This window comes from Catharus ustulatus, chromosome 22 (assembly GCF_009819885.2).
Source record: "Catharus ustulatus isolate bCatUst1 chromosome 22, bCatUst1.pri.v2, whole genome shotgun sequence".
NCBI lineage: Eukaryota > Metazoa > Chordata > Aves > Passeriformes > Turdidae > Catharus > Catharus ustulatus.
Window position 1 is genome coordinate 6,338,119 of NC_046242.1, and position 15,255 is coordinate 6,353,373.

Below are 15,255 nucleotides of genomic sequence, written 5' to 3' on the forward strand. Positions count from 1 at the left end.
CAGTCCCAGACAGCAAGGGCTTGGATTGGCACCAGTGAAGGCAGCAAGAACAGCCCTACCCAGTTGTACTTCCAAAGAGACAAGAGAAAACTGGGACAAGAAGAGAGAAGATGATGTCCAACACCCTGAGAGCAACATCTGAGACTTCAGCTGCCCAAGTGACAAAGGGCTGGGAGCACAGGGAAAAGTCCTCTCACCCCTGCTGCCACACATTCCAAAACATCAGCATCCTTCTGTGAGCCTCAGGGCCAGCCTGGAAAACGGCCTTGGGAAGAGAGAAGGAGGCACCAAACTGCAGCAAGACAGGACCTGGGGTGATGGTGTCCAGCTGAAGGAGGGCTGGCCCAGGAGAGTTCTAAGGAAGAAGGATTTTTATGATGAGGGTGGGGATGCCCTGGCACAGGGTGCCCAGAGCAGCTGTGGCTGCCCCTGGATCCCTGGCAGTGCCCAAGACCAGGCTGGACAGGGCTGGGAGCAGCCTGGGACAGTGGGAGGGGTCCTTTAAAGTCCCTTCCAACCCAAACCATTCCATGACTCTCTGGGGGCTCCTTCCCATTCTCTGGGTTTCTCTGCCAGCTGCTGCCAGAAGAGGTGCAGGCAAGATTTCTTCTCCCTCCCCTGCTTTCTTCCCTTTCTTTTCAGATTTTGAGGGCCTGCTGGGAACAGAAGGTTTGAAGGATTTCTCCTTCCCCTTCCTCCTGGCCCAACCACTCCAAAATAAACAGCCCCCAGCAAAGAAACCCAGTTCTGTTTAATAAATTCACCCTGTAAGGAGAGAGATTTCATACAAGAAGGGATTATTTCCAAGGGTACTAAGATAATTACATGGGTAACTTGGAAGAGTTCAAGAAAACAGTTTGAATTTTCTTATCAGTTTCCCATAGCTTGGAGCAAAAAGAAAATAAAATGCTCTGCTGTAATCAAATCATGTTTTCTGAAGCCCTCTGTTGGCAAGTACACAATTCCTTCACCACTTCCATTAAAACACAAATACTGGGGAGAGAATGACAGCATTTCCAAATGGAAAGAAGTGGGGCTCAAAAGCACCAGGTCAGCCACTCACAGCTTCCTACCTGGCCATGTGAAAAAATATTCCTTTTCCACTGAAAGTCAAACTGGCTCTCACTGATGGTGGAGCAGGAGCACAGCCAGGACCTTGGCACTGAGGTGTGAATTTATTCCTGCTCCCAAGGACTTTTCCCATCAATCCAGCAAATCCCTGTAACATTTCCTATGCCAACCTCACCCATGCAGCCCCAGCAGGAACTCAGAGTCATGTCCCAGTTCAAAGTAAAGGTCTTTGGGAACACACAGCTTACACTTCTCCCAGAAAGAGAGAATTTTGACATCCTTTTGAAGGGCTGCCCCAATAAAGTTATGGTGGAAGATGCAACAATCTCCATGGAAGACCATGAATGTCTGCTCCTGACCTCTCTCCTTGTGGTTTGGGTTGTCTTCCTAACTTCCCCAAATCAACTTTTTGAGATTCAGGCTTGAGAGAACATCCTGGCTTTATCCCAAATGCAAAATTCTGAGCTACTGTGAACCTTCTCCAGGTCAGTGCTTTCTCAAGTTTAACACACCCTTTGCTTTATGACCATGTGTGGCATTTTAGGAGTTTCATGCTGATATCACCTGAAGAAAAGTGCAGGTTACAAACACACAAATTAACCTACCTGAGGCATAGCATTTTAAAAGTCTAGCTGTTTAGCATCAAGATTTAAAAAATTAGGGTCAAATTATACACAATATTACCATTTATAGCAATCAACAGTTGGACTAGTTATTAAAAGAGAAGGGGGAAAAAAAGTGTTAAACCATAAATGTTTCCATCCTGTGGAACAACCTGTCACAGACACTTCAAAACCAGAAAATGCACATTTGTCATGAAATGAAGGCATTCAAGCAGCATTTTAAGTACATTTTGAGGAGAATTCCCCCTTGCCTGCAGAACTAAAGGTGGCAAAGTCACACACTGGACACCAACGTGGAGCTGGAGCAAGTGCCACCCTCACTGGGGTGGGAAATCCCAGCCCTGCTCTCCAGGACAGAACCACAGCAAATATCCATCCTGGCCCTCCAAAACTCCCATTCCACAGGAAACTCCTGGCAGGGGGCACACAGCAGCACAGGGATGCACTGCAGGAGATGGGGAAATCAAAGTAGGTCCCCCAAAATCACCTTCAATTCACAAAAACCAGACATGAGCACGCCAGGGAAAGCAGAGCACCCAGGTAAGCACAGACACAGACACACACATCCTCTGCCTGACACCCAGAGCATCCAAAAATGATTTCTTCCACTGCTCCTAAAAACATAATCCCACTGACAGATTACAGCATCTGTTCCTTCCCAAACTCCTCACTCTGTAAATACTGAGAGTATTTATAGGAACATCCCATAAGGCACTAAATGAGGGATTTCTTTTCCCATAAAGGATCTGTAAAAATAAACAGTGAGCCAAATATCTGGGAAAATTCTTTGACATTTCCATTTCTGAATCTAAAGCATTTCTGACCTCAGGTAACTGACTTTCTCCTTTTTAATTAGTTGATATGTTGCTGTGGTGCTCAAAACAATCCCCCTTGGCAGTGTCAGACCCAAATATTTTCTGTCTGTGAAGCTGGGTGTGCCCCCCTCACACTGACTGCAGCAGCAATGGCCACACTTGGATTTCACTGAACATTTTGGACATCTAACAGTTCAATATTTAAAGTACTGGAAACACACACACACTCCCCATAGGAACTGATACACAAAAAATAAATTTTCTTCCCCTGGCCAAACACAAATGCCACCAAACCATCCCTGTGATCCCTCTGGGCATCACCAAAACCAGAAGCACAATGTAAATGTTTGCTGCTTGGACTCAGGTCTCACCTCAATAAAGACAGCCCACGCGGAATTGTGTTTGTATAAAAGATATTTACTTCAATTATCACACCTAGGGTGCTAGTGAATAATAATAATAATACATCGTGTGAGTTTCATACAGTGATATTGCTTCTCCATATCATATAGGGACCGTTGTACAGTGCTGAGAACAAACATTTTATGGCTAAACCAAACAAAGACAGAAACAATGCCGTCTGCTGACGAGGGAGCGCTGCCCTGCACTGCCAGCCAGATAAACTCTTACTTTTTATGTTTAAACAAATACCAAGAAATAAAATGTTACAAAAGATGAGTCACAGCAACACAATGTGGGCTTCTCAAAGCTACTTGTACAAAAAAAAAATGACACTTTTTTTGTTTTTTTGGTCAATTGGGTCTTTGTGAGGATCTTTTTTTTTTTTTTCTTTTTTTTCTTTTTTAAAATCCGTGATTGTGAATATAACAAACAAGCTCTAAAAACATCTAAGACTTAGTGCGTTACAGAAAAAATATAAAATACTGCTAAAAATGTAAGACACCACAATACACTGGGGTAAAAACTGAGCTTATTATTAAAAAAAAAAAAAAAAAGTTCTCAGGAAAAAGTACACCACTTTCTGTTCGAGTTCATCTTGTGCTGTGTTAGTAGTCGGGGCATTTCCAAGGTCTGCCCATTCTCATGGCAAGTAGTTATTGCACAAATGCAAAGAGTTAATTTTTTAATTAAAAAAAAATAAAAATGAAAAGGGACATGAGGGAAACAATTAAAAAAAAAAAAAAAGAGAAAAGAAGAAAAAAAAGAACATCCCCCCCTCCCCAGCCTCCATCTGCTTTGGGATCGACGTCCAGATTTGTACGTGTGACATTCTCACAGCATTTCCAGCAAGGAATGGGAGAAAATGCTTTTCACCACAGAAATGCATAGAGTATTCCAAGAGGAACAACCTTTTGTTTGGCAGAGCTGATCCAACACTTACACTAGGGCATTTTAAACTCTGATTTTCAGTTTCTTTTTGGACTACACCAGAAGGAAAATGAACCTGATGTGGGAAATTCGCCGGATGGTTATTGTGGGTTTTTTTTAGTGGGACACCCTCAAAAGGCAAAGTGCAAATTTGCTTCCCAAGCCCCAGAAGTGGTGCTGTGCCCTGCAGTGCCCAGCACCTTCCCCTCTGCCCATGCCAGGGGGGAGCTGGCACTGGAGCCTGGCCCGTGCCCCCCGGGATGGGCTGGATTTGGGGCTGCACTCTGGTTTTTCTGCTGCTCCCCAGGGCCACCTCGCCAGGGAAAAGCCTGTCTGAACACATCTCGACCTGGCAGCACAACTGAACCACCCCTCTGTGCCACAGAAAATGCACAATGTGGATTTCCAGAGCTCACACCAGGAAAAGTTGCTGCTGCACAAGGTGAATTATTATTTTTTACCTTTTTAGAATTTTTTTTTCCTTGACCAACTTTTGAATGAGAAGGAAATTAGCTCTGAATTCAGAAAGTCAAACATATGCCAACAAAGATGAACATCACAGGAAACCAGTCTCTCATTTTAAATGAACACTTGTGAGTTAATTGCAATGTGCTCTGACCAGGGGCTCTGCGTCTTTAGCAAATTCTCAGTAGAGGCTCTAGGAGGCTCAGGGTATTTTCTCTCTCTGTATATTTTAAGTCTCTTCTCTCACAACTGAGGCTTCTTATTCTCAGTCCTAAATTATTTTTAAAACTATTTAAATAATATTATTTATTAGGCATTTAGATAAAATACTTTTTTTTTTCCTTAAAAAAAAAAAGAAGATTGCTCTAGAAAACACAACAGGGGCACAACGATATGGATACTATGAGCCAACACCACCTGCTCCATCTCTAGGACATCCCAAGCTTTCTCCAACATCCATTTAGGGGACAGCAACCTGGTCTAGTGGAAGGTGTTGGAACAGGATGAGCTTTAAGTTCCCTTCCAACCCAAACCAATGATATGTAAATACTCCTGTTGTGTTTACATCCAAGAAACACAAAAAAACCCCAAACCTTGACAAAAAAAGAAACTGTTAAAAATTAATCTCATAAATAGGAAATATTAGATTGTTGTCCTAATCACAAACCACCTCTGTGTGTTTCACCTGATGCTGCAGAGAGAGCGAGCTCGGGAAGGGCTGGGGGGAGCCTGCTCTGCACAAAACCAAATCCTGACTGGAATGACTCGACAGTGCCTCACAGCCAGAGCCAGCACAGCCCTGGGCATGGCAATGGGGACAGCAGGTGTGACTGGTGGCACAAAGGAGCTGCCACAGCTGGAGGGCACTGGGGGTTCTTGCACACTCCCAGACCCACGAGCACAGGGGTGAGACCGAGCCCTGCGAGCATCAGCTGCTGAGTCCTACCCCAGGAACTGCTGGAACCAACCCACAGGGATGTGGGCTCTTCCTTCCCCCCAGGAATGTGAATTCTCCTGAAGTAGAGCTCTGCCTGGCTGGCTGTGGGACAGGAACCCCCCAGACACGGACCCAGAGTTTCTATTGCACAAAAACTCCTCACACAGTGCTGGACGAGCCAGTGCTGGGACACTGGGATGCTCCTGCAGTGTTTGCTCCCCCCTCCAAAAGAAAAGGAAAAGCGGCTGGGAATGCTGCAAGCCAGATCACTGTGCTTTAGATTATTCTCCACGAAGAGATTAGGAAATAAGGCACATAGCTTTCCAAGTAGAGAAAGTGAAAGAGTGAATTTCAGGAAGCAAAACCTAAAGACTTAACGGGAAATGTGGCAACATACAGGATTTTGATGATATGCCTATGGAGTGAAAATAAAATCAAGCTTGACTTAAATCTTTCTCCCACAGAAAAAAAGGAATGACCCATGAACTCCATCTCTCTAGAGAGGGTGAGAAGGAAATGGAAGCCCTGATCAAGGAAAAGGAAAAGTATAATACAGATGTGACCTTGCTTATTCCTCACGCTCCTCCTTTCCAAACCAGATGCTCAAGTACTCCCTGTTATCACCTGCACCAGCATCCAGAGGTAACCAGATACTTTGGAAACACTTTTAAAGCTAGTAATAACTTACCCACATATAAATAACACATCAAAACAGCACAAAGGGTCCAACACAAGCTAATAAAAGCCAGGGAAGTCTGATTGAAAGACTGATTGCAAAAATATTTTTCCTAGCTATTTGGAGACAAGATTGTACTTCAGAGCAAGTCAAGTGCCAGGTTTTATTTATTCTCTTGAAAGCACACTCGCCTTCCAAGAGGAGCTGCCTAACAGAAAAGTTCCACCTCATTCCTAATACTTGAATTTTCAGCTAAGGGAGAGCAAGGCTGAGCTGCTTGCTTTAATTCCATACTTGGCTTGAATTTACTTCATCAGCTGGTTTTGTGATTGTTTTAAATGTCTTCACTGTCCACTGTACATTGATAAAGGAGAGAGAACAAGACGTGAAAATATCTGGGATATGAACTTCCTGCAGGAAGCTAAACCTATAGACAAGGTTTGACCCCTCCTTTCCAGCTCCTTGGCTCTTGCACATCTCAGACCCTTGGGATAATTTTTATGTATTCTGAGCATGATCTTCCCTGTCCTCATTAGTTAAACCCATGCCATCTCCAGCAGCCTGGTCTCTTCAGTGGCTAATCCCCTCTTTACAGCAGGGAATGGATCTGACAAGTGGGGAATGGCATCCTCTGCCCATTAAAATACATATTGGTTTAAACCCTCGCTCACCTACATCCCAAATGATTTCACAAATTTGGCTGCAGCAATTCTGCTGCACCATTAAGACCAAGCACACAACTGCTAAATACACAGAGGGGCTTTTCCACCCTGGAATGATGCACAGAGACACATTTAACAACTCCCAAAAATGCCTATTAATTACCCACACAGACAGAAGAGAACACAACTCTTGTTCTGCTGTCAAGAGAGAGGCTGTGCTGTTGTGACACTACCAGGAATTACACAGGAACTGTGCAAAAATCAGGGGTGGCACCACAACAGCAGGAAATTCCGGGCATGACTCTCCATTTCCAAAGAACTTTGGATGAAGATTGTACCATGTATTACAAATATCTCTGGAATTCCAACAGAAAGCCAAAGACACGAGCTCACAGGGGTGCTCACTTTGCTGCACTGATCCTGCATTGTTTTGTTATGGTTAAGGATTCAATTGCTCTCTGCACTCAGCTGGTTCAAAGTCCAAAGAAACTGAACTGATGTGATGAAAGCAACAGCTTTAATAATAGGAAATCTACAGAACCATGGCTAAAATCTCCCAACATCACTGTGAGTAAAGCAAGCTTGAAAGTGGCAGAATTGACCTTTACAGAAGAGCTGGACAAGAAAAAAATACAATAATATTATTAGTTTTTTAAAAGGAGGCATTTCCTTTTAATGCACTTCAGTGCCAGAAGATGTTTGTGAATAGCAATGACAATCAAGCCCAGGAATCCCATCAGGGTTTTTTTCCATTCACAAGAGTTGTAGAAACACAGATTTCCAGAGAGCCAAGGATTTTGGGATGGATTCAGATGCCCAGGTCTCGGGAAAAGCAGGTCCTGGATTGTACAGAGGATGCTGGTGAGGGGCTCACTAATAAAGTTAAATGAGTGACTTTCTTCAACTGGAAAATGACCTTATAACTAATAACTGCTATTAAATATGCCACAGTACCACTTGGCTGGGGGGAAATCATCCCTGAGGACAGAGATGGCACCACTTACACACCTGTTTTTAAGGCTTTCTGAAAACATAAGTGCACAGGCCTGATGCTAATCTTCTCCAAAAGGATACATTTCATGTTCAGAGCATAAAACCACTTTATCCTTGCATATTAATAGGGTAGGGTATAGTCCATGACCTGGTCATGTAGGACAAATCTGTCCCTAGGCATGGCATAAAGAGCTTTTCTTGCCATAAAGTCCATTATTAACTATACTTTATATATGGCATAGTCAATATATCCTATAAAAGAGATGGGGAAGAAAGAAGAAATTGGTGAAATTATATTTCTACATTTTAGAGCTCAAATATATGTGAAGGAGACAGGGGCTGCTAGACCCCTTTTGAACTACAAAGGTTATATCAGAAAAGAAATTCAGATCTTGTACTTCCCATGCCAGTGATTCTCCTTGCAATTTAAATCCAGACTTTAAACTGCTGGGGCAGGGAGGGGAAGGTCTTTCCTTTGTATAGAATTTTTAAATTCTCAGAAAAGTTGATTGTATATGCAATACAAAGAAAATGCTGATGTTCACAGAGCAGAAAGGGGAAGGCAGAACAACACAGGAATCAACCCAGTCCTGCTTTGCCAATGTTTTAGCCATGTGAGTTAAATTTCAGGGTAAGAGGCTACAACCAGCTGGTCACACCAGGGCCAAAACTGCCCCACACTCATGGGAAAGCCTTGACTTGGTTTCAGGGAATGTTAAATCCAATCCCCACCTCAGGACCAACTTTCCTTCTTCTCCTCTTGCTTCTGAGTCTCCAAGAGGAGCTGGGCCACACTGGGTGGCTGAAGACAGAGAACAGCCACTGGGTGAGGAGCAAATCAGAGAGAATTTCAGAAACTCCTTTGTAGGAAGAGACACAAATGAAGTGAAAATAGTGCCCACCATGTGCAGGTTAAAAATGTCACCACTCCACTTTCAGTCTGCAACTAATTGCCAAGCTACTGATCTCTCACAACCCTGCTGAAGGCACAGATTACTGCGGCATAGCAACTGAAATAAAACATTTTGGATCCAAGTGCAAATGTCCAAACCCAATTACTTTTTATCATGTATTCTCATAATTTCTATATGGTCAAAATGTGATTTTTTTTCCCTATTTCTCACCTGCCCTGTTTTTGCCAGGAGCATTCTTATTCATGAAAGCTTTAAGAATACTGGAAATTATTAATTTTAAAATGGGAGATGACAGACTTCTGACAGCAGCTGTGCTTGTAGGGACTGCAACCACTGTTAGCATTTTCCATTATTTCATCACATTAATTTGTCACGTGTCCCTCAATCCTATTTTATGTCAATTTATCAGCTTTGCAGTTTGAATTACCACCAGAATGATTAACTTCTCTAACTTACTATTTCTCCTGTTAAAGGATTGAAAAATAGTGACTTTTAAGTAATTGGATTGGAAAATATTGCATAGAATTCTGTGGTGTTTGTGATCATGGTGTTCATGATTGCTCTACACCAATCCCATATCAACAAGTTACATAAAAATAATGCAGAGATCTTTTAGCTAATGAGAAAGGCACATACTTTTTTTCTTTTTAACTGTAATACAGATCTTTCCTATTACAGCAAGGAATTTATTACCTAAGGATTCACTAATTCATGATATGTGCAGAGTGCACTGATATGGGTTCCTTTAAAGGGTGGCTCTATTTATAGGCATTTCACCAATAAATAAATAAAATGGTCAAATTTTATGGCATCAAAAGCAACTGTAATTAAATGCATTTCTGTCAATAAACATCTGCAATGCTTTTGTCTGAAATATGTATCCTGAAAAATGGAAGTGTATTGACAATCCCACTGCATGACCCTTCTGCCATGGGATACTCTTTCCTGGCTTTTAGCAAACAAAGCACTGCACTTTTTTCCTTCCCTAATCATCCAGAGAGAAAAATCAACAATTTAACTGCAATAGAAATGTATTTCTATTAAAACAGCCCTGGCCCTTCATGCACAGCATTGGTAAGAGCATGGAACTGGAAAGAGAGAGAGAGAAAATAAAATGCTTTTAAAGAACCTCAGGAAAAACAGACTCTGGCATGATGGATTTCCTGAAAACTGCCTGTGCTTTTATCCATCAGAAAAAGAAATGTCAGCAAGGAGGGCTCTCCTGCCCTGTGAGATGAGCTCCATGTCACACCTTTCCCACATTCAGCACCCAAGGGATGACAGCCACAGTGCTGCTCTTTGGCATTTCTTCTCCTTCAACTTTTTATCCTTTGAATTAAGTTAAAAAAAAAAAAAGTTATTCCAAAGCACATTTTCCTCCCAAGGGTGAGTTCCAAATTGATCCCAACTATCGCTCACACCGTGCAGTGTAAGCTCAGCCTCTAAACCGGGGGAAACACCAGCAGTAACTCATGTCCAACCCGAGAACCTCAGCAGTAGTTCAACTAATCCATCCTACTCTCCACTGAACAGAAAAGCAGCTGTGACCTTGGCTAAACTCCAGGACAAACCCTGGCAGCATGTCTGAGCTCCAGGTCTGAGGGTGCTCCTCAGCCCCTGCCCTCCAACCAGGGCTCAGCGAGAGCCCAGAGGGACTCTGGGCAGGGATCACCCCAACAGCATCTCAGCAGGCTAATCCACATTCAACACAGATCATTAAATATGAAACAGCAAAAGGAGCTAAGCCATTAATAAAGTGCCAAAAATATAGGAAATACTGACAGCATTTTATTTGATTAATTTTATAATAGATCCCAATGACAACGCTTGGCAGGATGGAGTGACTTCTGACTTCTGAACGCTGTCTTTATCCAGCAAAATTACATGACTCAAATGGAATAATGGAGCTTAGAATTAACAGTTAGTGTTATGAAAGAAAGATTTCCTCTAGGGCAAGCTACAGATATGCTCTTTAAAAATCATTACAGCATTAAAAACTGGGCGGACGCTAAAGAATCCTAAAGAACTAGTGGAAACCTGAAAAGCAAACCAAAAATAAACAGGAAAAAAAAAAAGGAAAGGAAGATATGTTTCAAGGCACTTACGTATTGCTTATTAAGAAGAGAGATTGACCTTAAGTGCTGCATTTGCATGCGACCTGTGAATACAGTTCTGCTGTCGTACAGTGCAGCCAGAGCTCTCAGTAAGCATCATGGAATGCAATCAGATAGACACAGGCACAAGAACAGTTTGGGGAATATTAACTTAAAAAAAAATAAAAATCATCAAACAGAAAAAAAATCCTCACTATGGAGAAAGCTGAGAGTAACCACTTGACTGCATCCAGCACCTGGGTCTCAAATCAGCAGACAAGGACAGTAGGAACAGACTGGCAAGTGTATTGCCTAGAATTAATTAAAAAAACCCAACCTGAACCAAACAACAACAAAGAAAAAAATAAAAATAATTAAAGAACCTAAGAAAAATATCTGCATCTCCTGGGCAGAAGTTTTGCTCTTGGCTGGAGACGCAGCTCGTTGTGACTTGTACTAAGGTATGTGAACTCCTAGCAGGACGTGTTTATCCATGGAGCTGTGCTTTGGAAGTCAGAGCAGGACACTGGACAGGTACAGAGAGCTCACCCTTGGCTTCACCCCCTTCCCACACTGGGAGCCCTGGTGTCTGTCACTGCCAATTGTCCCCCAGCTCATCACAGAAAGGGGTAGCTGCTCTCTCCCCGCTCCTCAGCTTTACTTTCACATCATGAGTCCCCAGTTACCCAAGGAGGAATCCTGAAACAGCTAGCAGTGAAAATCAGAAATAAATCCCTGCCTTTCAGCCTCCTAGAGCCTTCTTTCCTTAGTCATGAGAAGGATGGATTTTAGTGTACTGATTCTTAAATTTGTGAAAACTTGCGCTAAGTGCTGCTGTTGCATGTTAAGAGACTGTAAATGAAATACATAAGTTCTAAAACATCATGCAAGAAATGTGGTTTCACATCTTACAGTCAAAAATCCTACTAATGAATTAATACAAGCACACTGAGGTGTAATATTGGGAACATACCTTTAAAGTCGGAACTCCTCTCCCCCATCCCTCCCTCCCCCAAAATCAGAAAAGTAATATTAATTAAACTTAAGAAGTAATGAATGCACCATTAAAGTGTCATCAAAAAGATGCTGACCTAAGACAAAAGTTCAATGATACACAATACGGTCAAAAAAGTCTTCAATCAATAATATACAGTATGACAACTACATCTTGTAAATTATACCCAATACTGCCGGCAGTCTATCCCTCTAAAGAATATTTGCCCCCTTTCATCCCTTCCTAACAATCAGATAATAAAATACAGCACCTATAAATAAGCAAAAAAAAAATTATATATATATATATTTATATATATATATATATTCCGAAATCATCTATTGTTAGTTTTAAAGATATGGCAATAAAGGAGTCTAAATTAGCAAACTTGTAGAAGCCATAACTGATAAAACAGCTTATCGAAAAAAGGTGGCAGTAATGCACTCTATGTGTGCACAAGTACGTAAGAAAATACACAGACGTATAAAATTGCACGCACACACCCACGCACACACATCCTTCCACACACCTCTATGCTCACGCATATACATATAGACAACAGGAGGAGTTAGAGACAAGTTAGAATTGGATTTGTACTTTGATCAGCCCTAACCTGTGCATAAAATAATGGGAAAAGGCTGGATTTCTGCAGGGCAGAACGGGCTGCACTGGGATTCGAGAGCACGAAGGTTTTGGTTTCGAGCTTGGGCTGCTTCCACCCCGGTAAGAGCCCGTCTGGTCATTGCCATGTACTCTTTATCCACGCAAAAAAAAGGAGCTTCCCACAACTAAAACGTATTTAAAATCAGTGCTCGTGGTGGGAAGAGTCAGTAAATGGCCACCAACAGCAGGAAAAGGGCTGGGTCTGCGGCAGCTCCAGTCCCTCTTAGTGGTGTGTGACAGCAACCGGACACGTGAGCTGCACTCCCAAGGATTCCAGGTTAGCTGAATGTTCGGGATACGGGCTAGGCCCCCGAGAAGCAGGCTGAAATGTTACTGGCCAACGTTTTTGGAGCGATCTGTCTTTGCTGAAAGGAAATCCTGTACACTACGAACCAAGTGAAATGATCAAGTACATGCTGCTTCTAAGTTGTCTCCTAAACCTCCCAGATATGAGGTCTGATCAGCGTGCTCTGTGGTTAGAGGTTAAAAAGCAGATTATAAAATACCTAGATTCAGATTTTTTTTTTTTTGTCCTGATTTGGCCTAAAATGGAGTGTATTAAACAAATTCTGGGCTGCAAAAGACCAGAATCAGTTAAAGCTATGAAACAATGTGCACTACGTGTCAATATTCTATTTCACTTACAAGAAAACACTAAGTCAGCTACCACAAATTAAGATATTTTCCTGATGTGACTTTTTTTTTGTTTTGTTAAAAAATATGTGGAGTAAATGTGTTTTTTTTTTTTAATTCAAAGTTTCAAACAACAAGATTCTTTTCTTTTCTTGAAAATATGTAGGAATCCAAACTAGTGTGTTTAGAGTCGGTTGACTGTGCAATCTCTTAGTGGCAACTGAACAGCTACAAAAAACTTTCTTTTTTTTTCTTTTTCTTGAAAAATCTCCCCTTTTTTCCTGGTTTAAGAAGATAATAGTGTATTATCGCTCTGTAGCCATTAGATGGCAGATAAAAAGCCCCCTTTTAATATGTGGGTTTGATTTTTTTTTAAGATTTTTTTTTTTTAGTTTTTTTTTTTTCCTGTTTTTCATTTTTTTAAAGCCCCACACCAAAGAGGAGGGCACAAGGCAAAGCTGTATGAGTTATTCCAGAAATTGTGGAAATCACTTAGGGCAATAATAAAAACACTTCAGGGTACAAAAAAGCTTGACTACACATTTCAGTTTTCTTCCTCGAAAACACAAACATAAATTGGGCTTAACGCTCCTTTTTTTTTTTTCTTTTTTTGATTTCTATATGCACCTTGGCCTATGGCGTTTTTGCCCTGTGGCCCGCAGGGCGGTTAAGTGCGAACACAATAAAACCAGTAGAGGTCCAGTTTGACTTCCCAGCTCTCCCGAGTTGGGCCAGTTTAATCTCAAAACTCCCACTCGACGGCCTCTTCCCGACTGGCGGCCTTCTCCAAGCGGTGGATGATGTTGTTCAAGTTGGCCGCTTTCTTTTTCCTCAGGGAGCTGTCTCGCGTGTTCCTGGAGCTCGCCGCCTCCGAGAAGCCGAACAAGCTCTGCAGAGAGTTGGCTTTCTGCGAGCCTGCGGCCGGCGTCGAGCTCGTACTTGGCACACTGGAGATTTTCTCTGAACTTTCTTTTGACTTGTAGGAGCTCTCCCCCGTAAGGACTGAGGTGGAGGCAGCTGAGGTAGAGGCATCCCCTTCCGTGGCAGAGTTTGGCAGTGTCTCCAGAGCGTCTCCCGGGCGCGGCGGGGAGCTCTGGCGCGGCGCTCGGAGCCGGCCCTCGTCGTCGGTGTCCTCCAGGCTCTCGGGCTCCGCTCTCTCCGAGGGCCTGGCGCCTCGCAGTGCCTCTTCCCCCGCCTCGAAAGCCGGCTCGGCGGGCCCTCCCTGAGACTTGGCGGCCGCGCTGCTCAACTCGTCCGCCTCGGGGCCGCTGGGCTTCCCGTCGGGAGGGCCCTCGGCGTCCACGCCGTCGCAGCTGTCCCCCTCGGAGCTGTGGGCTGCCCTGCTGCTTCTGGCCGAAGGGGAGTCGCTCGAGCCCGCCTGGCTCTGGCTCCCGGCTTGGATCTCCTCGATGAACAGCTCCCGGCGGATGCGGGACCTAGGAGACAGGGGAGAGGGATGTGAGTCGGCCAGGGCGGCAAGGAGAAGCCCCCACTGCCACTAAAGATGCCCTGTTGTGGAATTAAGGCTGGAAAAGACTTCTGAGATCACTGACTCCACTAAAAATGCTTCTTTGTGGAATCATTAAGGCTGGAAAAGACTTCTGAGACATCGAGTCCAATTTCCAACCAAGTACCACCAAACCCTGCTGCCAAGGGCTGCACTGACTCCTTTGAATGCTTCCAGGAGTGGTGACTCCACCACTGCCCTGGTGAGAAGTTAATATTTGTAAAAAAAAATATGAATATGGTTTTGAGAGATCCAGAATAAAGTGGATTGCTAGCACAAAACAATTCAGATTTCTACCAGAAATGAGTCAGTCTGTCTAAACAAAGAATAAACCAGGAAAAAGCTGGACAAGCCCCCTGGTGCTCCTGGACAGCGAGGAGAAATGAAGATGAAACCAAGTCCATTGTGCTGAAAGCACTGTGAGAAATCCCAGCCAGTGACAGGCTGCCAGTCTATGAGCTAGTCTGACTTTTGCCTCATTTTTTATTTAAAAAATCGATTTCAGAACATGAATAGTGACAAGCCAAGCAGTGCCTTTCATAGGAATGACTGCACTCCATGTGTGGGTAGAATTGCCTGGTGTGCATGCATACCCCAAATACACCACCTCTGCCACTGAACTCAGCCCTTCCTCCCTCTTCCTTCTCTTTTTAGGAGCTCCCAAAATTCTCACAAGTACAGAAAAGTTTATGGAAAAACCTTAGGGTCTGGGCTAACCCCTTCTCTGTCCTGCTGTATCCATAGGAGAAGTGATGAACACCATTTAAGTCCTGATTTATAACCAAGAGGGAGCCTCATTGATCCTGGGTCAGGGCTGGGACCACAGGCCTGGGGAGAGTTTACCAAAACTTAGTATTTTTCAGAATGAAGATAAAAAAAC

The 15,255-nt window shown here is 43.2% G+C and overlaps 1 protein-coding gene across 6 annotated transcripts in view; it reads right to left on the reverse strand.

Moving 5' to 3' along the window:
* The window catches only part of CUX1 (cut like homeobox 1), a 268,976-nt gene that overhangs the window by 16,694 nt on the left and 237,027 nt on the right, over window positions 1-15,255 (reverse strand). For 5 of the 6 annotated variants that reach the window (XM_033077921.1, XM_033077918.1, XM_033077919.1 and 2 more), the window contains one exon: window positions 2,906-14,304. The exons of the other annotated variant lie outside the window; for it this stretch is intronic. In XM_033077921.1, the coding sequence (XP_032933812.1) occupies window positions 13,611-14,304 (694 nt within the window). In that variant the 3' untranslated portion in view covers window positions 2,906-13,610. Of the gene's footprint in view, window positions 1-2,905; window positions 14,305-15,255 lie in introns of those variants that run through there. 6 annotated transcript variants of the gene reach the window in all.